The 25,746-nt window shown below is 40.8% G+C and overlaps 1 protein-coding gene across 8 annotated transcripts in view; it reads left to right on the top strand.

Annotated features, from left to right (window-relative positions):
* CPS1 (carbamoyl-phosphate synthase 1) overlaps positions 1-25,746 on the top strand; it is a 243,899-nt gene that overhangs the window by 75,773 nt on the left and 142,380 nt on the right. For 4 of the 8 annotated variants that reach the window (XR_004160253.1, XR_004160254.1, XR_004160252.1 and 1 more), the window contains exons 26-37: positions 3,362-3,556; positions 3,940-4,007; positions 6,034-6,109; positions 8,620-8,697; positions 9,681-9,788; positions 10,937-11,026; positions 12,305-12,475; positions 15,012-15,086; positions 17,994-18,092; positions 22,094-22,153; positions 23,066-23,178; positions 23,650-23,779. Coding sequence is in view for 4 of the 8 variants with exons in the window: in XM_019616913.1 (XP_019472458.1) it covers positions 3,362-3,556; positions 3,940-4,007; positions 6,034-6,109; positions 8,620-8,697; positions 9,681-9,788; positions 10,937-11,026; positions 12,305-12,475; positions 15,012-15,086; positions 17,994-18,092; positions 22,094-22,153; positions 23,066-23,178; positions 23,650-23,779; positions 25,015-25,113 (1,362 nt within the window). In the remaining 4 variants the exon portion in view is untranslated. The other 4 variants (XM_019616913.1, XM_031554105.1, XM_031554106.1 and 1 more) reach the window with 2 other exon arrangements.

Raw genomic sequence — 25,746 nt, 5'->3', positions numbered from 1 at the left:
GGGCAACTATTCCCACCTTTCTGATTAGACAAGTGAGGCTCCATTGAGGAGTGGGTTGACCAATGAGATTATGGAGGTCCCCAACCTTCTCCCCAGGTACTGCTCACAGCTTGGCACGGGGCTGTTCCAGGGGGTACTCAGCTGGCTGTCTCCCTCCTTAGTCAACATCCCCAGCAGCTCTGATACACTGGAGACAGCTCTTCAGAGTAGAGCTGTGCTTTGAAGGGAAGTTTAATTTACTATGAAAGTGCAAAATTAGGTGGTAGTCTGCGAGGACAATAATTTAATAAATAAATAAATGAAAATCCTTCCCTTGGATTTATAGGCTTTTTGTTTCTAGAGAAGATGTTCCCTTTTTATTTTAATATCTCTCTGCTTGAGGGCCTCTTCTGATTCTTTTTCCGTTTCCAGGATCATTCTGAAACAATTCATAAAACTAAAGGAGGCTCTTAGGTACAATTTTAATGGTCTAATTTGTTTTCAAACTCAGGGAAAAAGAAAACCCAACTCTATTACTAATGGCATAAAAGCAAGGTAGTAATAAAAAGAGTGATTTTTATTGTAAAGGGAAAAATAATTCTCTCTAGGCTTCTTTCACTAGACTATGTACAGAGCATATTTTAAAGCTACAAGTTGGCAAGGATATTACTCATCTTCTTGATAATTAAAATACGGCTGATGACAAACTGATACGCAGCAAAGTCTGTTTCTCTCTGCCTGTGTTTCTCAGCAGTGCAATCCCATACCCTAGTGGGGCAATGGGCTGCTCTTAAGTTGAGAGCATTCTTTGGGAAATAACAGCAGAATTTTAAAGGAAGAAGTAAGCAGCAGCTGGGCCTCAGTTTATGTTTCTTTTTGAGTAAAAATGAGCGTTGGATTGTTTGCTTTCTGCTTGAGTAAGCTGCCTCCTCTGCCTCCTTGGAGTCCTTGAATCCATCCCAACTTTGAGGTAGGCAGTATTTTGATTTTAGTGGCTCAGTGACTGGAATTGCTTTAAAGGAGGAAACAAGCAGCAGCTGAAGAGATGCCATTTGCTGGGACATTTGTGGTTGAAATATGTTTAGGATTGATTACAATGTTGTTGACCTTGGCATCGAAGGTAGGCTGACATTTTATCAAACAAAAACCATTCCAAGCTGCGAGTAGGGTTTGCTTATTCACTGTCTGGTTCTCAATGAGGGATGATAGAGAGTCCAGGGAGCAGAGATAAGGACTGTGTTTTGGATGGATCTCAAAGCTTGAGGGGCTTCAGAGACCCAGTAAGGAACAGATTTTTCTTCAGAGTTGAAGATGGTGAGTTCTGATGTCAGGAGGTGGCCCTAAGCAGGTGCAAACCAGCCTCTGTCCTTGTATTTTTCACTCCCCCATCCTAAGCTCTTTTAGATGGTTGCTGTTGGCCAGCAGCTGTGTGTCATCCCATAAGCAAATGCTTGAAGATTAGGAAAAAACATTGTCTCCCCCACTGTATATTGGCGTGTAAGGCAAGTGAGTAATCTTGCAGACCTTGGGATAATAAGTGCTTCTTAAATGCCAGGCTTTTTAAGAGGATCTTTTTTATGGTAGGAAATTATCCTCATCAGTGTTGAACAGGGTTTGTACTAGCATTTCTCATTTGTTTTTTCTGAGTCACTTCTGGACCATCCTGGTCACAGCTTATGGATCTTCCATTCTAAATCCTTTAAATCCCTCATTAAGAAGTTCCTCTTCCAGGAAGGCCAGTTGGAATAACCTTCTCCAGGAAAAACACACTTGTTAATTAAAAGAACATTGATACTGTGAAAGATAGAGCCAAACCATGGATCACTGTGCACTTGATGTTGGTTTTTGTTTCTCATTTGCTAGAGGTGGGTGAAACTGTGTAACACGTGTGATTCAAAGGAGCCCATTGCTACAGCTGTATTGTGGGCCTGATTCTCCTCTGGGCCAAGTTTCACTGGCTTTAATTTAAAATTAAAGCACCCATTATTTAATTACCCTTAATTATTAAATGATCTGAATGTAATTCACATCCCTATAATTGCTGCAGATACTTGAAAGCCTTTTATTTTTACTACTGAAAATTTTCCCTACCAAGCTATATTGTACTTGAAAATCTTCAGTAGTCTATTTAAAAAGTACAACAAAAGCCCTGTTTGCACCTGAAGAAGGATGCATGTTTGCAAGGAAGCTCAGCTATGTCTTGTTATTTGCTATTTCTTATTTCCTGTGGAAAAATGTTGTGGTTGCCCAGGCACAAACACAGGATGTGCCATAGGGAGAGAAGGTCGCTGTGCCACCTGTCCTGCCTCACCTGCTTCTGGAGTTTAAGGTGTTGAAGAACCTGCATAGAAATGAGCACATTTGAGAGTCTGGCTGAAATAGTTGTGCTACTAGAAAGGAAGAGCTAGTTGAGAATGCTGAGGATGAATTAAAATAAGGGGTGACATATATCTAGAGTAATTCTCCCCACAGGCTACCTGATGGAATGGGTTCTGATGAACAACGTGCTACTTGGCTCTGTACGAGGCAGCAAGGGGTCAGCAGTGAAGCAGTGAGGGCTCCCTAAAGCTTGCCTGCTGGGGCTAGAAAAGGATGCTGGCTTAGCAAATAAAAGTGCAGGTGTAGGAGGGAAAAAAATAACAGCAGCAAGAAAACCTTCCAGTTGTTTTCAGTTGTCTCTCCCTTGGAGGTTACTGCGTTGTGTCTCTAGTAAAAAGAGAGTGTGAATATCTGCTACTCTGGCAGTCCCTGGCCATTTGGCTGTTTTCCTGGAAGAGCTGGGCTCTGAAAGAAAGGAGACCTAAAACACCTTGTTTGTGCTGCTATGTCCGATGGCCACAGCAGGGCTCTGCTGAAGTGATGGGGTCCCCATATCCACACGTGAGGAGGAAGAGGGAGAGACTTGATCCTGCTGAGCAGAGTTGTGAGTTGTGTTGCAGGACGTGATGTTTATGTAGCAGAGCTCCCTTCCCATGCAAATTGAAGGAGCATGTGTCAGCCTGGTGCTTATCCTCACAGGGAAAGCAGAAGCCCCTTAATATGACATGGAAACAAAGTAGTAGCTTGTGGTTCTGGCAGAATTTGTAATATCTTGGCTTGATATCAAAATACGAGAACACGGCAGACTCCTGGGTTTCCTGGGGAATTTAATATCAAGTTACTGCTGTCTGTTGATGACATCAAGGAGGACAGTGCTTTTTTTTTCCAAGAGGCTACATTCTGAATCACGCTTTGCGACCTGGGTACCTCTGGATCATAAAATTTATGATCTGCTCATAGCAATCTAAAGATGATATAATCTATGTGTTGAATCCTTAGTTTGAGCAGTTCTTAATATTAAGCTAACTTGGATGCAACTGTGCTATTTTCTCTCTGCCAATAGAGATGTAGTGGCTGCATTATTTCTGTGGGCGGGCAGATTCCCAATAACTTGGCAGTGCCACTACACCAGAGTGGAGTGAAGATCCTTGGCACACATCCTTTGCAGATCAACCAGGCAGAAGATCGCTCCATTTTCTCAGCTGTTCTGGATGAGCTGCGTGTGGCTCAAGCTCCCTGGAAGGCAGTCAGCACTCTGGTAAGTTGACATGTGCACCTGGGAAACATCATCATTGGGTGTTATGAGTATCTGTTCATGGTGACCAACTTACTGATACATTTCAATGTTCTGAAGACATTTGACTATTTTATTTTATTTTTTTTATTACTCATGTTGAAGAACTTGTGAGATCTGTCAGTACCTCTGTTTTTCTGATGAAGCTGTATGGGAAGGTCTGAGCATGACAACTCTGGAACAGAGAAGTCATGAATTTTGTTCAGTATGTCCTGTAGCACTCTACTGTTTCTTTTCTTTTTTTTTCTTTTTTTTTTTTTTAAGTATAAATGCAGTTAGAATGGAAACGTTGGTATAACTTAAAAATATGTTCTTGTTCACAGCATGTTTTCCTTCCTTGTCTTTAGAGAGATGCAGTTGAATTTGCAGGCTCTGTGAGTTACCCATGTTTGCTGAGGCCTTCCTATGTTCTAAGGTAAGGCTCACCAAGGTGGGGAGTATGAGCTAAGAAAGCCTTCTTGAGACAAGGGAGAGAGTCATTTTAGGGACATGGGGAAAACACTTTGCTAGGTGCATGTAGCTTAAAGCTGCCAGTCTTAGCGGATGGGACAACTGCTCATATCAATAGAGGAATCCAATGGATTCCTTACATCTGTCAGGCATAGATCAAAGGCAGAATGTAATCGTAAGAATGTCTGTTAAGCTGAACTGCCTTTTTCATGTCTCAAGGCCAAAAACTGCAAGCCATCTGGGATATTCCTTCAGGTTACTGAAATTACTGCTTATACAATTAAGCCACAAGATTGTTTGCCACCAGGAAAATCAGAAGGCAACATGCTGAGGCCATTTATTGGGTTTGGCATCTGTTACCAGAAAATGACAGCACATCTTTTGAATTCAACTTCTTATTTGCCAAACTTCTCTGCTTTCAGGCATGTTTTATATCCCTACACTGCGGCAGCTGTTTCTCTTTAAATAGACATTGTACAGAACTGCACATTTCCGACAGCTAGACTTTTTGAAGAAGTTGCATCAGTGCTCACACAGGTTTTGAATGATCACTCTTCTCTGCGAGGAGTTTCTTCAGAGCTGACTAGGCACAAAGAAGGCAGTTTGCTGGGCACAATTTACGAGTGCGAATAAATTGGAGACAGGATCCTTTTCATATGAAAAGGAACATATCAAAGTGAAAATAATTTAAAATAAAGATAAAGAGAGCGATTTCATGCATGTTCAACCTCAAGAAATTATATTTGAGAGGAGACTGCTGATTGTGATTTTTCCATCCAGTTTCTGAAGCTTGCAGTGAAGTTGCAAATCCAAGTTAGAAGCCCAAGCTTTAGTCAGGAGGGCAAATTAGAAAGTTCTCCTCATTTCACATTCTAGATTTTTAGGATGCGCTCCTTTTAACTTGTTGTTTCCATTTGTATTCAGTTAAGTATAAATCCTTCCCATGTAAGTATTTGGTAATGCAGTATTTCCAAGGTATTTTGAGCATTTCAAGGTTAGAGGAACTTCAGGACAAATTAGGAGAATTTCAGGGAGATGGAACTGGAGAATGTCAAACTTGAAGAAATAGAAAGTGAAAAGTCCTTGGACAGCGTTCTGTCTGGCCTCTATTTGCAGAACAGCAGCAGGTCCACAGCTAGACTTCATTCTTTGAACACGTATGGCCTTTAATATTTGCTTTTTACCTCTGAAAACTAAATGCATTTCCTCCCTGGTTATGTGCTATGCGCACCAGTTCACACCCTCAGTGCCGCAGCTGATTTAATTGAACTCCATTGATTTACATCAGCTGAAGATAGTCCAGTTAAGTAGAAGCATGTAGGTACTTGTGTCTATTTACCTTAGGTTAAAGTGACTGATACAGTGGGATAGATTCTTCCTCCACTTTTCTTCACAGCCCTTGTGAGCTTGCCCTTCAAATCAAGGAGGAAGCTGGGCAGTAGTGGTAGAAGTGAACATTGTTGCATCTTATAAAATAAATAAGTAAAAATAAAAAATTCTTTTTCAAAGAGACCCAAATTACTGACTCTCAACTGTGGTCTCCTAAATCTCCTATCTGATATTACGGAGAGTTGGATTTCAAAGCAGCTTTCAAATATTACATCTGTATCTGCTCTGCCCCTCCCCTAAAGTCTAAGAAAGGAGCCAGCTAAGAGCAGCCTGTTTTCACCTTCGTTTACGTTGTCACAACACAGTGTGGTCAGTACATTCCTGGCTTCACCTGTTGCCAAAGAGCAATTGGACTGTCTGTGAGCAAAGTGTTATGCCCTGAGCTTTGTTGAGTATAATGGAGGTCTGCGAGGTACCAGTGCTGCCTTTCTTTCATCTGAGTGAAGTGAGTACGTGGCTGAAGTCAAGGTCTTGCTTGGCTGGTCTGTCATGTAAAGGTAGCTGGCAGCCCTGTTTTGTGGTGTATAGTGCTCACAGGTCTCCCTTGCAGTGACAAGGGAAGCTGATTGCTTTTGTTTTGTTTTGTGTTTTCATTCCTACAGTGGGTCTGCAATGAATGTAGTATTCAGTGAAGAGGAAATGAAAAAGTTCTTAGTGGAAGCCACCAGAGTTTCTCAGGTACCAGTCTGCCCTGCTGCTGCTTTTACGTTTTGTGCCTGCTGTATCTTTTTCACATGTTCTGTTTTCCATCTGTTTCTGAGGTGCCAGTGAAATTAGAGTTTGACCCCTCAGTTCATTCCCTAAAGGGCAGATCTTGAATGCAAGAGCCTTTGCGAGCTTTTGCTATGACATTTAACTGTACAAATAATATACTGAGTTTCTTCTGACAAAGAAGCAGGACAGCTGCTTGCTTACTGTTAGTTAGGTGGGGTTATTTGAGCTTCAGAGTACATAAAGCAGAAGATGAAAGATTTTGATTTAAAAAAATTCTTCAAAAACTGATTTCTTTAGTGTCTTTTTTTTCTACTAGTGGGAAGGATTTGAGACAGTACATAGAAATTTAGGAAAGAAAAATCTCAGCAATTCCCCAAAGACCTGAGTGCTTCAGAACATAGCAAACAACTCAAAGCTTGAATTTCTTCTGTACTCATCATTGGTGTTATATTGTACGAGGGGTGTTTGGAGAGCTGAAAATGTGGGAGGAGAAAATGAGATGACAGAGCTTGAAATGATAATATACAGAATCTGGAGTCTGACCTTTCAACAGTTTGAGTTTGGCCTGTTTTCTTTTAATTCCCTGCCCCCTTTTTGGTGGTGGGTTTGTTTTTTTTTGTTGTTTGTTTTGTTTTTTTCTTGTAATTGGTTCCCTTCTTTTGGAATTAGTGCTGTAGTGGTTGCTGTAGTTTCCTGCTGTGGCCCAGGAAAGTGAGCTTCATCAGCTTAAATTGTCGCAGCTTGATTGACTTTAATTGGGCAACACAGCTTTTCATTGCTGAGAATCTCGGCCCTGGCACAGGAGGCCCTGTGTGGGGCTGGGGAGCTGCAGTGCATGATGTATTCCTGGGGAAAAGAGGAGCTGTTCCCTTTGGGTCAGTATGATGGTCATTTCTGCTACACCAATACTGTGTTGATGCTGCAGACACAAACATCTGTACTTCTTGGTCACACAATGAGTTTTTGGGTGCTCTAGCCCTGATTCTGCAGAGATGCATGGTAAATCTGCGTGCTAAAGTTTTGCTAGTTTAGTCAGGCTGCAAAGGGAAGGCTTCTTTCTTCATGCAGTATTTTTATTTTGCTAACAGCCTTACTATAGCTGGAGCTGAACTAGCAAAAATCAAAACAACAAAAGTACTGTATTCTTTTAAGTTAGGGAGATTTTTAGTCTCATCAAAACTTGATGGGTTGTAATCGATTCCACTGAATAAGCTGTGAGCATACAACTGAATATGAGCGTCTGTATGGGACACAGACTTCATTTTTCTATTACAAAGTCTTTCCTATTTCTGCTTCCCAACAAAGCATCTCCAGGTAAAGCGCCTGACCCACGTTCTGTTGTTGCAGCCACTTTGCTATTATGGTGTTATCTCATTATAGCATTTATGTTGTCAGTAATGTTCAAAACTTCTTGCAAGATTTGTGATAGATTGGAATAAACAAGGTTGTGTGCACATCTAAGATCTCCTTGTGAAAAACTGCATCACAACAGAAAGTTACAAGACATGAGCCACTAAATTTATGAAACAGCAGAGGCTGTGGCATTGTCCTTGCCTGTGAATTTACCCTTGCACTGATAAATGTAAGGAGTTGTGTCTGGTAACTTTCAGAGTTGCTTTATATTTTTTTCAAGAGGAGTCTTTTGAGCATGCCCAGGCTGTCATTTATTCCCTTTTATTCTCTAATAAATAACAGGCAGTTAATAGCGGATGGGACAGTTAAAATGTTGAAACATAAAGCTGGCCTGGAAGAATGTGGATTAGATTTTTAACCATCTCTTGGAGGGGTGGCTGGGAGGAGAAAGCATTGGACAAATGTGTGCTGGCATCCCAGAGGTGGGTGGGAAGAAGAGGGAGGAAAACTGTGTATACCAGGGAACCTGTTGAGAGTCAAGGGCAGGTTGAACCTGGCCAACTATAATTAGTGGCAGCTTCTCCCTGGGAGAATTAGGAACCCAGGCAGAGAAATGAGTAAGGAATGTATTGGTTGCCTAAAATATGTGACTTACTGACGTGGCAAACAGCAACTCTGCAATGTCATTAAGTATGCCAAGAATCAATTACTCTGAGAAGCAGTATGCCCAGTGAGGTGGCTGCAAGACTCAGAGCAGGGGCACATTGAAGATCTCAGAGGTAAAGAAAATCTTTGGGAGGCGAGATCATAGGCCACTGCATCTGTGCAAGCATCTTCCTTCTGCCATGGTGTCACCTAAAAGCCCTTGGTATTTTTGCATGCAAATTCTCTGTCATAGTGACACTTTATGGAGGGCTCTGTGGCTTTGGGGAAATCATGTGAAGTTTTCTCCAGTTATTTCTTTGGCAAAGTTCACTTGTCTGTGGAATGAGGGTATTAATAGATGGGTGTTGTGAGACTCCGCTTCCAGAGGTTTTCCTGTGATGAATAGTGGAGTACTTGGATGATCCACAAATACTATCAAATAAAAGCTTTCTTATTCTGTCTTGTCACGATGACAGGATCACCCTGTGGTACTCACTAAATTTATTGAAGATGCCCGCGAGGTGGAAATGGATGCTGTAGCCAAGGCAGGAAGAGTAAGAACTTTTGCTTTTCTTTAATATGAAACTTGTTCTAAGATAGGAGATTTGTAAAAATGTCTGGTTTTTAAGGACTTACTATGCAGTACTGAGAAGAACAGAGAAATGGGAAAGGGAAGATTTGTCTGAGGTTCAAAAACATAATGTTTGAAAAGCTCAACCTATTTATTGTATACACCTAAATTGTTTGTTTATGTACTTTTTTTTTTTTCTTTTTTTTTTGCTTTAAGCATTGCTTAGTCACATGAATGAATCCTTTGGAATAAAACTGTTATGGATTTGCAAAGCACTGACTTCATAAATGACTTGTATCAGAATTGCTAGATGTGTTATGGTATTACATGTTTTACTGCTACAGCTTCACCTTGCATTTCATTGCTGATCAAATACAGTTTTCACAAGCAATCACAAACTGCTCATTTTACAGAAATGTTCTGTTTTCAGTCTTTATTTTTAACTAGCAGACAAGATCATTGTCTTTTTGAGTATCAAGATGGTGCACCTTGATGCAACTTCATTTAGTTTAAACCCTGAGGCTTGAATTTTCCCTTATTGTTTTTCTCTATGATTAAAATTCTGTGAAAGAGTAAGCAAACGTATACAGATTTGGGGGAATGGCAAATTTTTGGTCTTCATGGGCAGGAGAGCTGAAAGATTTGGTTTCAAGTCTGATGAGCTCTTAGCTTCCAAATCAAATGTGTTACTGGAAGTCATAAGATCTCCAGGCTGTGTTCATTTTACCATTCTTAGTATGCTTAAGCATAGCATGAAAGAAACTAACATAATCCTCTTTTTCATATGCCCTGCGTTTGCTCCTCCAGAATTTGGGGAGATTTCCTTCTTGCACCATCTCTTTTTGCTTTTGGATACAGCTCTATTCAAGAGCCTGCTGGCCTGTACCTAGCAAAGGGCAGGGAGATGGGGGTACAGTTCACGGGAGAGTGTGATGTGACTGATTACTGTCTCATTATTGCGTGCAGGTTATTGCACATGCTGTTTCAGAGCATGTGGAGGATGCAGGCGTTCACTCCGGAGATGCCACTCTCATGTTACCCACACAGACTATTAGCCAGGGAGCCTTGGAAAAGGTAGGTGTTGTACCTGTACTGAAAGGAGAAAGGAGAATAAGAATTTATTTCAGCTTTCTCCTTGCTTCAGAGAACTTCAAGGAAAAATTCAGAAGAAATCAAATCAGTGATGGTTTTTTTAAAGGCCAGTGTGATTTGTGCAAATGTAGGATGTCACTGCACTCCCTGTGACTCTGTTGCATTTATAAGATGATCTGATCTATGTCCCGTTAATTTAAGCAATAGAAAGAAGTACACACTTTTGTGGGGTTTTTTGTCTCATTTTTTTAGGATAAACTTCTTTGCAGTAGAGGAGTGTCCTATCCATGTGTATGCCAGGGTTCACTCTCCACTTCTTCTCCTCAGTCCTTAAATGATTAGATCAGGTGTACAACTTCTTAGCTGCCTGCCTTTTCTGGAAAGGATATGAGAATGAATAAGCCTCACCTAACTTTTACTCTTTTCCCCCTTGAAGAATGAACCCAGTAATACGGAGTTAGTTGTCAACATGCATATTCTGAATGAATATGCAATACTCCATGACGTCATCCTGTGCCCCAATTCTGTTTACAAAGATCTGTTTACAAAAATGTCCAAGGCCTTGTTTCTGAGAGCAGCCATCTTCTGGAGCCAAGCTATTCAAACATTTGTACTGAGATAGTATGTGATTTCTTGCCAACCAAGAAATAAGGGCCCTAGTTTTCTCCCTGTTTGGTCAGGGGTATTTCTGCTGACACACCTTCCACTGATGGGGCAGGCTTGTTGGTGAAAGACTCTTGGGATGTCTGTAATACCAAGTAGATAATCATCACTACTGTTTATTTCACAAAGAGTTACACAGGCTGCAGTGTGCAGTGTAGGAGTTGTGACAGATAGGACAGGCTTTTATGCTCTCTTCCCCTCACTCCCTTTTTCACATACACGTGAAACTGTATTTTTACTTCTGCAATCAAATGAAGCCTTAGGCTCTGGGTTACCAGGTAGATTAAACACTGTTTGCTTGTGAAATATATTTTATTGTCAAAATGAGGGTATATTGGAAAAGAGTGCCGTAGCAGAGAGATGGAATATTTAAAGGAATCTGCATGTGAGATGATTTATTGATACGGTGCTATTTCATGGGATTTTTGTTTTCATATATATGTGTGTATATATATTGTTTTTGGTAGGTAAAATCTGCTACAAGAAAGATTGCAAATGCCTTTGCCATCTCTGGTCCATTCAACGTGCAGTTCTTGGTGCGAGGCAACAACGTGCTGGTAGGTGCTTTTGTGACTGCCAAGGTAAGTTGTCTCTGCTGGGGCTAGTTAAGTGCATGGCTCCTGCAGTCTCTCCCTGTCACAGTAGCTCTGCTGTGGATTTCTAACTTGCTTTATCTGATGGCGTGTGGCTCATTGTCCATCAGCAGTCGCTTAATTTTACCGTGGGCTTTTGTCCTTCCCAAAATCATCGGTATTTAGCAGGATGGACTGCACTGAGACCTGTGCCTCATCATATGAACTAAATGTCATTGCTTTCAGCTCTCAGATATCCCCTCTGGTCTTCAGCTGTTTTGGTTGTTAAAATAAGCCTTCCATGTTACTGAAAAGAAAGCAGGACAATATAAGTGATAAAGCTTCGAATATAAGCTGCTAACATGGTTTTCTGAATAGTATGGTCTTAATAGCTATCAGTAACAGAAGTATGGCAGCTGTCTGACCCTTTATGGATGACAGTTAGCTTTCTGTTTCTAGTGGAGGAAGATTACAGGAACGAGAGCAGAGTATGACTGAGGAAGCAGTGAATGGGTGGAAATCATGACATAGTATGGAAAAGATGTTATATCTACAAGATGCTGTTTGGGCTGTTTGTTGAAGAAAACATACTTAACTGTTCCTCACCTTTCTTTTATTTCACACAGTTATTCAGAAACTGTACAGAGGAATAGGACAGTCTTCCTTCCTTGCTATCATTCAGCCTTTTTTCTGGATTAAACCTTTTTCCTTCTGTCTTAACCTATTCTTGCCCTGCCTTGCTGCCCCTTCGTTCTCACTTAGAACACTTGGTTTCTTGCTAATGGATTTTGTGGCCTGCTTCTCAGAAAGGTGCAGAACTCCTGTTTCTTGCCTGGGTCACTGAATGCCTTCCAAATGAAGGCAAGGGAAGTGTAGGTGGGCATTCAGGAAGTGCAGGAAGTGCTGTTACCCTGAAAAAGAGCAACGAGGGCTTCTAAAGCCTGTACTTAATGCCTCTGAGGAAATTCTCATGTTGCTTGAGTATTAACTTAGGGTATTGTATAAGACAATTTCCAGAGTGATCTATGGACGATAGAGCTGAAACTCAGCTGCAGAGCATTGGAATCTTGGTATCTCAAGTTCCCCACTTCCCATCCCTCATTGCTCTTTGTATCATTGAACACAGTTTCTGTGCCTCTTATTTGGCAATCTGAAGACCATCTCTGTCAAGAGGAGTAAGGACTGATTTCCAGAGACATGAATTAATCTATTTCCTTTGGCACAGCGCCTGACTGTGGTATTTCTCCTTCATAATCCCATCAGGTAATAGAGTGCAACTTGCGGGCTTCACGCTCCTTCCCTTTTGTATCCAAGACTCTGGGTGTGGACTTCATTGATGTGGCCACAAAAGTGATGATTGGAAAAGAGGTTAATGAATCATCCCTCCCAACACTGGAGCATCCCGTTATTCCGTCCAAATACATTGGGATTAAGGTATGGTTTCAAAAAGAGCAAAACAGAGCCAGCACTTAGCATGTTAATAGACATCAGTGAGTACAACATTGATGCCTGAAGAACAATTTACATATTGGCCAAATTGACCCTTTCCAGTTTCTTTTATGAGAACGTGTGTTGGGAATTTTAGAGACGCAAAAGGAAAATTATTCAGTGCTAAACAACATCCATCTCTCTTTTTCCCTTGTATTTAACCTGTTTTTAATTATGATTCCAAACTGTCTGAGGGATATGCACTTCAAGATCTGAATACTGAAGTTTGAGCCTTTTTGTAACGCTATCTGATTTATGTGTGGACATGTACAAATTTGTGTTTTGAGTGTCCTCAAATTTTATCTTCATGGACTGGGACATGGGCCTTTGTTGAATGCATGGAACCTCTTATATGTGTACCACCAGTTAAAGTAGAGCTAAAGTATTGGATTTGTTGATTTCAGTGGGGCCAAGATGTTACTTTTCAGAATTACTAGATTTATACAGCACTCAAGATACCAAAATGAGCTCTAAATGTTTTGAATACTTCATAGAGGAAAAAAAATTGAAGTTCTTAATCATAAAAATCTGGAGCAGCAGTGCAAGGATATGACTGATAATGAGAATTGCTTGTACAGGAACTTTCAAGCTTTAATAGCTTCCATATTAAGTGAGAACTGAAAGAATAGAAAATAGCTAACATCTTTCTGCTGACAAAATCTTCAGTCTGGAAGCAACCTAACGCTTTCTGTTGATACCACAGATGAGTTTTTTCTGAAAGTCTAGGCTGAAGGTTTTTTGTTATTATTTTTGAGTGTCATTTATTTCTGTAAATTTCTGTTACTTAGACTCAGGGCTTGTGTTGCTGTTTGTTGTTAGCTAAACAGTCAAGAGTTTCATCTCTCTTGGGAATGTGGGCTACAGAGTGGAAAACCCAGCTATTTTCTTGAAAGTTTTGTTACAAAGCCTTTTGTACTGCTTGTGTTCTGCACAGATTTGTCAAATATAAAACCCTGCTAACGCATTTGGAAATGCTGAACTTGGAAAAGCATTCCTGTTAAACCTGGTTCTCATTATTTGAGCATGATATTTTCTGTCCTCTTTTGGTTTTATTAGTAGGAATATTTGCATGGAAATGGGATTTTGTTTTTCCAGCAGTTCTGAAGTACTCTAGAAAGAGAATATGAAATTTTTTTCTTTCTCGACGTAGCTTTTCCTTTGTGAATTTGGAGTCCCATCAATTTAGTTTTAGTGACTAAAATATTGCCTTGCCTTGTTTCTTTTCAGAGTGAAACATGTTCATCCTGACCAAGATGAAATCATGGGTATAGCATGACTGGCTAAGTTTTTACATAAGATTTATCTGCAGTACCAGACAGAGTCTGTTCCTTCAGATTGATTTTCACGTTGATGGCAGACAAAAGTTAGGGGACTGGTTGGAAGACTTTTCTTATTGTTACCTTCCAAGACATGCATTAAAAATAATCCACCTTGACTGTCTGATCTCAGCGTGAGACTGGAGAGTTGTCTACTGTAAAAATTTTCTCTTACAGAGGAAGCAAAACTGATCTAAAAGTCACCAAGACAGATGACATGCACTGAGAAACCTCTCGCAGAGAAATTCTGCTGTCACATTTTAGTTGGTCATTGTTAGGTGCCATGAAACAGCATCTGTCTTGCCTGCAGTATTATCTCCCGGACCTCCAAGCATAGAATTACATCTTTGGATCTTCTCTAAGCAGCAGTGACGCTGTCTTTATGTAAATGCATGTAGTGGTTTAAGATAGATAAAATAACCTCTAAGAATTCATTAATTAGTAGACAGTTATTTTGGAATGTTTGCCATATGTGGTCATGGGCTCTTTACCAGAGATTTATCTTGTTGTATTCTTTTTTTTTTTCCAATAAAGTTAAACAAGAGAACTTAGAGGCTAATGATACTGCTATGTCCTAACTCCCCAGAATAGTAATGAAGATAATCGGTAGTTTTAATACACTCAAGTGAAAGTTAAACAAAAATTAGTGGTGTGTATTTTTGAGGGAGAAAGGGAAAAAGAATCTGAAAATGGTTTGCCAAGTTTCACCTGCTTTCTGCCAATGAGGCTGTGCACCTGTGGAATGGTTTCATCCTACGAATGAGGAATTTCTGCTGCTGAGATGTTTGCTCAGAAAACTGACTGGCATTAGATAATATCTCTCCTTGTTTCGTGAATTAAACACTTGCAGACTTTCTGTTTTAAAAAGTCTTAAAAATGATAGTAGGCTACCACAGATTAGAAATCTGCTGTCACGATATGAACAAGATTGCAAGAGTTAAGAGGATGATTTAGTGGTGAATTATGTGCTTATTTGTTCCAGTCCATCATCAGGATGCTGGGGATGCCTGTTTGCCAAATACTTCTTTGCTTATCAGCCTTGACCAGTGCTTCTTGTGGATTAATTCATGTCTGTCTCTTCCTGTAGCTTTAAGTGTAACTGGAGTTTTGCAGTAATGTATTGAATATTCATTCTCCTTTTCACCCCACCCTCTTTATCTCACAAGGCCCCAATGTTTTCCTGGTCCCGGCTGAGAGATGCTGATCCTGTTCTCCGATGTGAAATGGCCTCTACTGGGGAGGTATCTTTTGTTTTTTTTGTTTTTTTTTGTTTTGTTTTGTTTGTTTTTAATTATTACCTAAGCAAATCACCTTTAAAAGTGAATCTTTGACAGTAATCTCTGTGTCGTGATGGCATCTGTATCCTTGACAATTGAAAACATTGTTCTTATCTGTGAAAACACATTGTCCTGGAACACCTGATTGATTCAGCCACTGGATGTCCCTCTTTACCTGCATGTGGGCTCTACATTGGACCTGCTTGGTGTGACAGCTTGAAACGAGTTTGTCCAAGAGCTGTCGGGTTCTGGGAGGTTCTCGATGCGTCAGTCCATTTTATGAATCACCAGCTTCCTGACAGACGAGCGCGTACAGCCTGCAAAAGCCCCGATTGGTACACATCAGAATAGCAATATCAAGATTCCAGGTCATGGGCGTTTGGTCTTGGAACGTGCTGGTTACTTAAAGGCAACAAATACATGTGGTGATATTTCTGTTGTTGCCTGGTAACCATCAAAGCATGTCCCAAGGTGCAAAAAGGCGAGAAACACGATGACTGCAGTATTGGCTGTCAGTAGGATGAGGGAGAGAGGGAGCTGCTTTGCACACAGCAGCACAGTGAGCACTTCTGGAGTGTATCTGAGAAAGCATGGCACGCCATAAAGGAACAAAGCCGTTCCTCTTCCTGAGCAGGCTTAGCACTGATGGGAGCCCTTGCCTTTTAATGGCTGTGGTTTTGTAGACATCATTTGAAGAAGTACTGCATGTGCAGAACAAAGAGGCTTGTTTGAGTTCTTGCTTATCTGTCAATAGCTTCTGTAGATACATCCAAGCTATCTTTAAACTTGCTTGCTCTGCTACTTCTAGGAGAGATGCAGCAGCTAGAGACTTATTCCAGTCTGGAATGCCAACTTGGGAAGTGATTAAATTGTGAGGAAATTACATTAGGCTTGACTCTGCTCCATCACAGCTAGGCATGTGGCAGAGCTTGCACTGTCTCATTCAATATGAGCTCTTCTATATCTTCTTTCACTGTTTTCTTTAGAAAAGACTATCATTTTAGTAAGAAAAATCATTAGACCCAAATACATGGTTAGAACAACCTTAGCTCTCTGACTTCTCTCCAGGATTAGTTTATTTCACTCTCTTTAATGCATGGAAAATCAGTGTTGCAGAAGATTTCCTGCCAGTATAGGTTAATGCACAGAAAAAAACCCAGTGACTTCCTTATTTTTGGAACAAAACTGACTACACAGAGAACATTTCTGCTATGCGCCCTCCAAACAAAGGAATAAAAAGTGTACCTAAGGGCAAGAATTATCTTTCTAAGCTTTATATGGAGTCAGAGATTACCTTGGTCATAAGGGAGGGACTATTAACTTTTATGAGTTGAAAAGATCCATATTCACAAATGCCATAAAATGTGACAGTTATGAAGGTCTTTCTTATGAGTGAAGTAAGGATTATAACTCTCCTCGGGTAAAATGCTCAATTATTCCTCAAAGACATTTTCAACATACAGGGCTTGATTTGGGCTTGAATTTGTCACATCTGACAGAGCTGCATTTACTGGGAGTCTGTTCCCACAACACTACAGATACGGTGCTGAAGGTTCCTTCAGGTATTGGGGGTGATTCAATCACACTGCAGTGGAAAGCTTCCCCTGGCAGGGTGGAAGTCCCTGGCCAAGCCTACAGGGTAGGACTATCCATCACCTAAAATGTCAGGGACGTGCATCTCTTCTCAGAAAACCTACACTGCTGAGCAGACTGAAGGCTCGAGGATGAGTTCTTGAAGAAAAACTGAGCTTGTCATGGTTATTTCTCCAGTCCCCAGTGGGATTTTTGTTTGTGCAGGCTTTTTTTGTTGTTTTGTTTTGTTTTATTTTCCACTTCAGAAGTTGTGGCAAATCATGTTTTGTTCTTCTCCATGAAATATTGCTTTCTGCTCACCATGGAAATGGTCAGACCGTGAATTTGCTCACTCTCTGAGAAGGACCATGAGAGGAAAATGGGAGAGTAATCCTCAATCAGCCCTTTTATCCCATCTGTATAAGTGTGTCGATTTATTATTTCAAAGACAAAAATCTATGATAGTTGCTGCTTCTGACAGTTTTTCAACAAGTGTGGAGTCAGCCAGGAAAAGCAAGGGCTGTCCAGTTGTTTCTTTGCAAACTTTCACAAAAGCTCCTACGTTCCTTTTTATCATCAGAATTCCAAATTTGGATAAGGAACACAGCTTGGTTCTTGAAGAATGTCATTGTCATCTGACAATCTGTAAGCAGCTGAGATCCACGGGCAGCTCTGAGTGATGGAGAACTGCTACATGATTTTTAATATCAAGATCTGATTTGTATAAGATAAATTCTTATGAATCGGCTTGATTATTTTCTTGCTTGCTTAAGTGCATACTGACATTTTGCTAGAATTCCATGCATCTGTGTAACTAATGGAAAAGCATGTGGTTTTTCATCAGCAGAACTGTGTGACAGCACAGGTGCAGTCAGCACAGTTTGCTGTGTCCACACCCACAAGCAGACCTGCATGCAGAACACTCACGGTTATTTAAGCATTACATAATGTTAAACATTTTGCAGAGCACTTATAAACACTGGAGCAGAAGCTGTGTGCAACATTCACATAACTCAGCAAAATCAATTGCTGTTATTCCTTGGTGTGCTGTTTGAAACTAAAGCCTTGCCTATTCCTTCGTTATTGCTTCATTAAAATTGTGAGATTTGCCTGCAGTGATTTTCTGATTTATTTATTTTTTTTCTGTGACTGCAGACTCCATGCAAAAGCAGTCTGATTCTGCGTGAAAAAGTCAAAAGAGCATATTTAAATATTTTATTCTCGTTTACTTCTAAAACAGTGTTCTTGGATTGTTTTTGTCTTGTCCCCTCATGCTGCCTTCTTTGTGCCTTTTCCTAGGTTGCGTGCTTTGGAGAAGATGTATACTCTGCCTTCCAGAAAGCTATGCTTGCCACTGGATTTACATTTCCTAAGCAAGGAATTTTGATTGGAATCCAGGTAAGTCCTAAAAATCAAAGCTGAAGAAAGACTGACAAGGAGGAAGTCAGTAATTGTTGCCTTTTTTCATTCACATCTTTATGGCTTAAATGCATTTCTTTGCAATCCCTCTGGAAGAACAATGAAACAGAAAGTTACAAACAAAATGGAGAGGTCCTTACTGGAGCTGGTACAGTGCTTTTATCTCTGGATCTTGGTTATTATACAGGGAGCTGCAGAAATTTGCTGAGGGATTTGTTACAAGCTTAGGGCTGGAATAAGAGAGTTAGAAGCCATCTTGCTGCAGAGATTAGTGCCTGTAGATGACAGATATGGTCAGTTTATTGAAACCAGGTCCTTCCTCCACGCAAGACAGTGAGACATTTTTCATACCACTAAGCTGGACAAGATTTAATTCCAGGCAGAGCTGTAGCATCACCCAAGCACGTGAGAAGCGTGCTGCTATTTTGTGGCTGTAACACTTTCAAGCCATTAGACCTCCACCAGGTACAGCAGTGTCACATGCCTTTCCATACTGGAGTCACGATGGGAGTATACTTGAATGGAGGTGTGAAAAATATGTTAGGCTGTTTGAGCCAGCAGGGAATGTAAGGAGGTGTGTGAAAAGATTCCAGGAAGGAATAGAACTTCTGCTCTCACAGATCACAACTTCAGTTGTTGTTGCTTTTTTAAAATATATATATATTTACACAAACATACGCATGGATTGAAACTTTTTCCAAGTAACATCAAATTAGCAGGAAGGTTCTTGCTTGCTGCCTAGTTTAAAACTTCTGTAGGAGAATCTGGGCAGTTGATACCCATGTATCTAATCACTGCAGTACTAAGAAAGAGAACAGGAGAATATAAACAAGAAGAGTCCAGTGTCAAAACTTAGGAACTATCCAAAATTTTTTTCCTGGGGGAGCTAAAAGAAAACAGGCAGTAGAGAGTAATTTTTGCTATAGAAAGCATTTATGTAGCTTCTGTGTCAGTATCTGTTAAACAGAGCCCAATGTTCTTGGTACAAAGGTCTTAAGAAGAAAAAGAAAAATAAGATAAAGCAACCCCAAAAGCTCAAAAACCCAACCCTTTTAAAAGTAACAAGATTTTGTACTTTTTAATAAGTGGTTTACAGTTCCTTTTTTTGCAAAAGAATCTGACATCAATTGCTTAAAGGTTTTTCTTCTTGGCACATTTCTTACATAATTAATCTACAAAACAAGAAGAGCGAAGTTAATGCTGACTACTATTGCACCTTACCACTCTGCGGTTTGTTACCTACTTGCTTTTCAGTGGTTTGTTTCAAAATCTGCCAACTCTACAGGCAGAGAGAAGCAACACCTTCTGAGAAGAGAAGGTTGGAATCCTGACTTAGCCTCGACTCATGAGCTCTGAGTGGCTTCCCTGAGTAAGGCTGGAGAAAAGGGGAGCCCCTCCCTGCACATACAACGTGCATGCGTTGGGCAGTGACCACTAATCCTTCAAAACTCACAACTCGAGGTCTTATACCTCCCATTGGTGAAGGAGGCAGTGTGCCTCGAAGGGAAATGAAGGCTCAGAAAGATGAATACCAAGGCACCTCTCTCCACAACTGTGCAATATTTAAAACTGAATTTCTGTGTGAGTTGATGGAGGTGGAGGCCCTACTTTCAAGCTGCAGTTGCTCTATTTTCTCTGCACTGAATGGTCAACTCAAAATTTCACTTTCTGGAGAAGGCTTAACATGTTGAGGTTTTACAGCATGATGCACCTTTTTGTCATTGATACTAATTATGTAGAGGTTGGAAGAGGCTGAAATATTCAGCTCTGATGAATTTTGTGAATTGAGTCTAATGGCTGTGCTGCGATCCACAGGCCAAGCAGGCCCAGTATGAACCCAAACTTTCCAAGAGCCTTCCACTGTGGTATGCTCCTTTTGCAGCTCCTGTGGTAATCCTGTTTTAGCAGCCACTCCAAAATGTTGCTGGTAGTGTAATTCTCCTCAAAGTTGATCAGGCAAGCTCTGCTTCCTGCCTGCTGGACAGCACAAGGTGGGCTGGGCAGCCAGCGTGGACCAGAAACCCTCTGGTTGTCCCATGGTTGAGAGCACTGCTGGCACAGCCAAGGTCAAGGTTCCCCAGAATCTTAAAGGTTTATTGCCCTCCCAGGTTAAATGGATCATGGCTGTCTTGTTAAAAAAAGGAGTCACTGCCAGTTTATGCAAGCTGATAATCTGACCTCTTTTCTTTTCACCATTTGGAGAAATCTGTGATGCTGAAACCCTGACTCTGCCATTAAATAATTTATATTTTATGCAAGAGGAGTTGAAAAGCTCTTTTTATTTTCTTTCCTGATTGGGCTATTCAGTGATATCTCTGGGAGGGTGTGCATCTGTCTTGCATCTGTGCTGGTGACCACGAGATGCGGAAAACACTAATGGAGTATTTTATTTTTAAATCCCAGCTCTCTGTCTGTTGTTTCAAGGTAACCTTCTCCCTTGGTTCCCTATATGCGGAAAGTTTTGCAGGCTCCACAGTGCATTTGGATACAGAATTCAAGATGAGCCCAGAAGATGGGCTGGCTTCATTTTGTGCCTGCTCTCAGCAAGAACTGGTGGAGCGGTGGTGAAAGAACTGGGGATGTAGGCCTTTACAAATAGCAAGGCATACCAGCAAACATGAGAGAGAGATTATAAGAAATAGAACTTTTGCTGTAACAGAAAGAGAATACAATTCTCCTGCAATAAATATCTTCCACTAAATAAATCTGCTTGTACTTTTCACCTTTAGTAACTAATGGTTTCTTACACAAGTTCTTTCAGTCAGCTTGTAAATCTGAGTCCGCTCGGATGCAAGCTGACAGCTGTAATTTCTTTTCATGGAGAGGCTGTTTTATGTGTCACAAGTGTTCAGTACATGTTTGATAGAAGTTTATAATACTGTTGTGAAAGTCAGCCCCCCTGACCAGAAGACAGAACGGTTTTTCTCCGACTGGGGAGCTGCCAACCCTGTCACATTGTATATTTATATTTTCCCATTAGTGTAGAGAGCAGAATGGCTTCAGAATGAGGTTCTTTTGGGGAAAAAAAAAAAAACAAACACACACTGTTGACTTCTTTTCTTCCTAGGAAATAGTTCACCCTTCAGAATATTGCACTTGCCCATAGAGGTTAAGCCATCAGTAGCTTGAGAAGGGAGCTTGCAATAATCTTACTTGCGAAATGGCAAGAGCAGGCTAGAGCTAAAAGCAGGATTCAGCCTACCTCGCTAGTGAGAAAGGCACATGCTCCTTCTGATCTTTTCATTGCTGTACCTTCAACAATCAGAAGAAAGTTATGCTGCGTTCGATTTTTGCCCACTTGTTACTCAGAAGTGGTTTGTTCAAATGCAGATGCTTACAGGAGATCATCTTATCTTTGTGTCTTCTGTTAGATGTGGGTGTGTATCATGAGTCTTTCACAGGTGCCCTTGGAGTACTACAGAAGTATTTGGGCATTCAGCTCCTTGTGGGAACAGGGTGTCCCAGTTTCCTGAGTGTTTCTTTTTTTTTATATGGCCACAGGAGTTAGAAGTGAACTTGCATGTACGCAGGCTCTTGATCACAGCAATCTGCAAACAGAGCGACTACAGGTTGCCCAAAGCCCATTCATGTTTGTCATTTGCCAGCATAGAAGGGCAAATGTTTGAATAATGTTGGAAAGTATGTTTGGTTAGGAGTAAAAGAGACTCTAGTTGGTATACTTGGGAAGGCAGTCACCCTAATATTTAATATGCAAGGCTGTTTCTTAATTGCTGAAGAAATCAGTTTGGGAACATTTACTCTGCTGTATATGTCTGTATGTCTCAACTGGGAGCGACTTTGGGCTTTAGAGTTTCCTTGGCATGGCATTGTACTACACATTCAGACACGTGTATGTGCACATTGTGCAAAGCAAGGTATTTTTGTCTATGTGCAGAGTCTGGAGGAGCTCTGTGCTGGTGAACAAAGCCCTGTCTCTTACTCTACTTTTGACACTTTGTGTAATGAATTTCCTTTTTCAGAAATCCTTCCGCTCCAAGTTCCTCTTTGTAGCAGAACTACTGCATGGGGAAGGCTTCCAGGTAAGTAGTTTCAGTTATTTAAAGCTAGAGTTTTTAAAATTGGAAATGTACTCAGCCTGCTATAGGATTGATGAACTTTGGAATTTATTTGGGTACAGAAAAAAGGAGATTTTTCCAAGTACAACAGGGGTTTTTGTCCAAGTAGTCAGTAGAGCCAGCAGGTATCACCCAACTGAAAGCGTTCATGATTGTTTAATCGAACAAGCAGGACTAACTCACAAGTTTTGGCAAGAACAACCCTGGCTCTGCTCTCAGCCAGCAGCCAGGATGTCACACTATAAATTTAAGTTCTCCAAGAAACCAAAGATGCCAGAAGGGGGAGGTCTTTTGTGTAGAGAAGGTGTTCATGATCAGTGATTCTTGTAAGCTGTTGATGTGGGAAATGTGTAGTGTGGACATCCCTTTTGTAAGCTCTTGCATAATTTTGAAACCGTGTCCTTACTGAAACTTAACAACGTGGCTGCAGAAGACTGGGGAGAGCTTTTAATATTAAGTATTGAAATACTCTTTTGCTCAGTGGCATTAGTGTAACTGCTGGATTTACAGGTCTGCCTTTCAAAACTTAGTGCTAGACAGGAAATAAAAAAAAAAAAAGCATTCTTAAGTGACTGAATGTAAGCTCTATTGAAAATCAGAGGGGCTTAGGTTTTTCTAAGGCACTTACCTGCTTCTGGATGTGTTACTGTCATTCACTGATTGTCATCAATCAGCAGGCAAAAGATAACAGAAATTTGGGAAAGTCATGCTGTTCTATTTGTGTCTGTCTATATGGGGAAATGCCTCTGTGATGAAAAATGCCCTTCAAAATCAGTTCCGACAACCAGAACTGTGTGTTGGGTCAAACCCACGTGAGTTTAATGAAAAGTTTCGGTGTTATGAGGCACACGGTAACCTTTTCTTTTCCCTTAACAGCTTTATGCCACTGAAGCAACCTCTGACTGGCTCAATGCAAATGGTATCCCTGCAAATCCTGTGGCATGGCCATCACAGGAAAGCCTGAGTCCCAGCCTTCCTCCGATCAGGAGGTAAGAGCAATACTAACCTTGTCCAAATTGTGTTAACATCCGGGATAGCGAATACTAGGGGACAAATTTCTAGTCCAGTTGGGATCGATGATAGTGATTTAATGGAACTTCAGAATTTTGTTTTATCTGATTCAGCCTGTTATGGGTGCATTGCTCTGCATTACATTATCTTGGGAGAGTATGCAAGATCTGGATGACAGTCCATCGACCTTTAAGAGTTGTGCTGAACTGTGTGAAGGCTGAATATTGCTTTGTATCACTGGATAGAACAGAAATAGAACCCAAATTGCTCAGTCCTGCCTTAATGCCTTAACCCCTCAACCCTCCCCTCTTGGGATGTAAGACTTAGCATCAAAGACTAAACACAAATGAACATTTTCAGTGTTGTTTACCTGCATGCCTGTGCTATTCAGCTTAGATTTTCATTAAGCAAGATACACTGTGATACTGTCTTGTGCATTGTTTCTTCAGGCTGATAAGGGATGGGAAAATAGATCTGGTGATTAACCTGCCTAACAGCAACACCAAGTTTGTCCATGATAATTATGTGATCCGGAGGATGGCTATTGACAGTGGGATTGCTCTACTCACTAATTTCCAGGTACTTCCGTGTTGTTCTTTCTCCTCTTGATTATAGAAGCTTTCAGAGTTTTCAACTACTTTCAAGCACCAGATTCTGGTGTGTTTGAACCCTCATTATTTCTGAAAAATAACTATGTGACAGAAAATCACAGCAACATATGAATGTTAGAATGTATTTTCCTTTTGCTGCTATGTGAAATAACGTTGCTTGGAGTGAAATATAGATGAAAAAATCTTGGGTCTTGTACTGCAATTGAGGTTGTCGTTGTATCGTTTTCAATTTAGAACAAATTCCTCGTGTGGAATTCCCCACAACATCTTTAAATTATGCATGGAAAGAGTTTTTCACTGGGGATCTCTTCCAGTACACAGTTCATAAAACAGGATGTAACTGGGCTTTTCTGAATGATTGCTGGGGCAATCCTGTTCCAGAGTACCATCCAAGTGGAGTTCCTGCCTGAGCATTTAGATCTATTGTAGTCCCCAGTTGGAAGTTGTTATCTGTTTGGAGCTCCTGAAAAGCACCTTTCACATACTGAAAGGAAAGGGGTGTTTGGTAATGCAAACTGGGTCTCCTGCTGCCAGTAGTACCTTGACTTCCTTTGAAGGGGCTTCACCTGTCACAAAAGGGCCTCAGATGGTTCGAATTAAACACAACAGCCAAATTATTGTGGATTTCAGTGGATGCTGATGTGGAACTCAGTGACTAGAGCTGGTGTCCAGCTGTGCAAAATCTTCTGCACTTTTGGAGTGTGAGAGAGTGCCGAGATCCGTGTTTGTAGACAGGATAAAGCCAAACATGATTAACAGGAATGGGATATTGAAGAATGTCCTCTGCCTACTTGTGAAAAACACTGACAACCAGAAAAGGAGTCCCCATCGAAAATTTATTACCACACCGGCTTAATTGAGGTGAACCATTTTGAATGCAGAGTTTGATTCTCTGAGAAGAACAATTCCATGTTCTCTTAAAGGCTTGGGCAGTAGAGGGAAAGAAGTGTTCTCACAGGATAGAACTGTCTTGCCAAGGAAGTCTGGCAGCATTACATCCATCCAGATGGACAGGTATGCTTCAGGGGACTGGAGCCAACACCTATTTGAAGCCAGGTTGAAATTGGTTTCAGTTTGGATGGGCTTGGGAACTGGATCTATACACAACCATTTTAGGGTGAGCATGGAAGCGTGGAGCCTGCTCTCTCAGTCTTCTGCAGAATGTTTTGCAATGCTCAGTCCTCATCTGCTTTGTATTGACAGGTGACAAAGCTTTTTGCTGAAGCTATCAAATACTCTGGGAAATTGGACTCCAAGAGTCTCTTCCACTACAGACAGTTTGACAAAGGAGATGCTGCATAGAAGATCTATGTCCAACCTGCAGTCTTAGCTGCTTCTGGCACCACAAAAGAGGAGATCTCAGATCATCCATCTGACCATCTTTCTGTGCATTTTATAGCGTCTGCACTTTTTGTCTTTCCAACTTAAGCAAACTAACTCCCAGCAATGCTTTTGGTTGTTCACTGGAAAGCAATGTTCTCCCCAGCCTTTCTACCATCTTATCTCCATTTCCACTTAGGGAGAAATATTACTTAATAGATCCAGATGCCACCATAGCAGAGAGATGAGAGATACAAATGTTCCTCCATAGGAGTAGATCTTTTGATAACTAACTTGTTCTTCCTTAGATGTTTTTGGAATCATATGCCCAGATCTTCTCACACTGGACTGTTGGCATTTGGCCCCGAACTCCCATAGAAAGATGTGTAGCTTCTTCTTTCTATTGTTGACTGTTGAGGATTTTACAACTTTATATAATGATCAGGCATCCTCCTGCATGATCTCCCAATGACACCATGGACAACTCTTATAGTACAAAACTGCTGAGGGTGATGGGTATGATAAAATTTCTTTAAAGACAAAAGATCATGAATTCCTAATGATTCCCTGCAACAGCTGAGGGGCATGAGGCACCTACTTTTTACTTTTTTTTTT

Source organism: Meleagris gallopavo, chromosome 7, assembly GCF_000146605.3.
Source record: "Meleagris gallopavo isolate NT-WF06-2002-E0010 breed Aviagen turkey brand Nicholas breeding stock chromosome 7, Turkey_5.1, whole genome shotgun sequence".
NCBI classification, from domain to species: Eukaryota; Metazoa; Chordata; class Aves; order Galliformes; family Phasianidae; genus Meleagris; species Meleagris gallopavo.
This window is presented reverse-complemented; position numbering and strand designations above follow the sequence as displayed.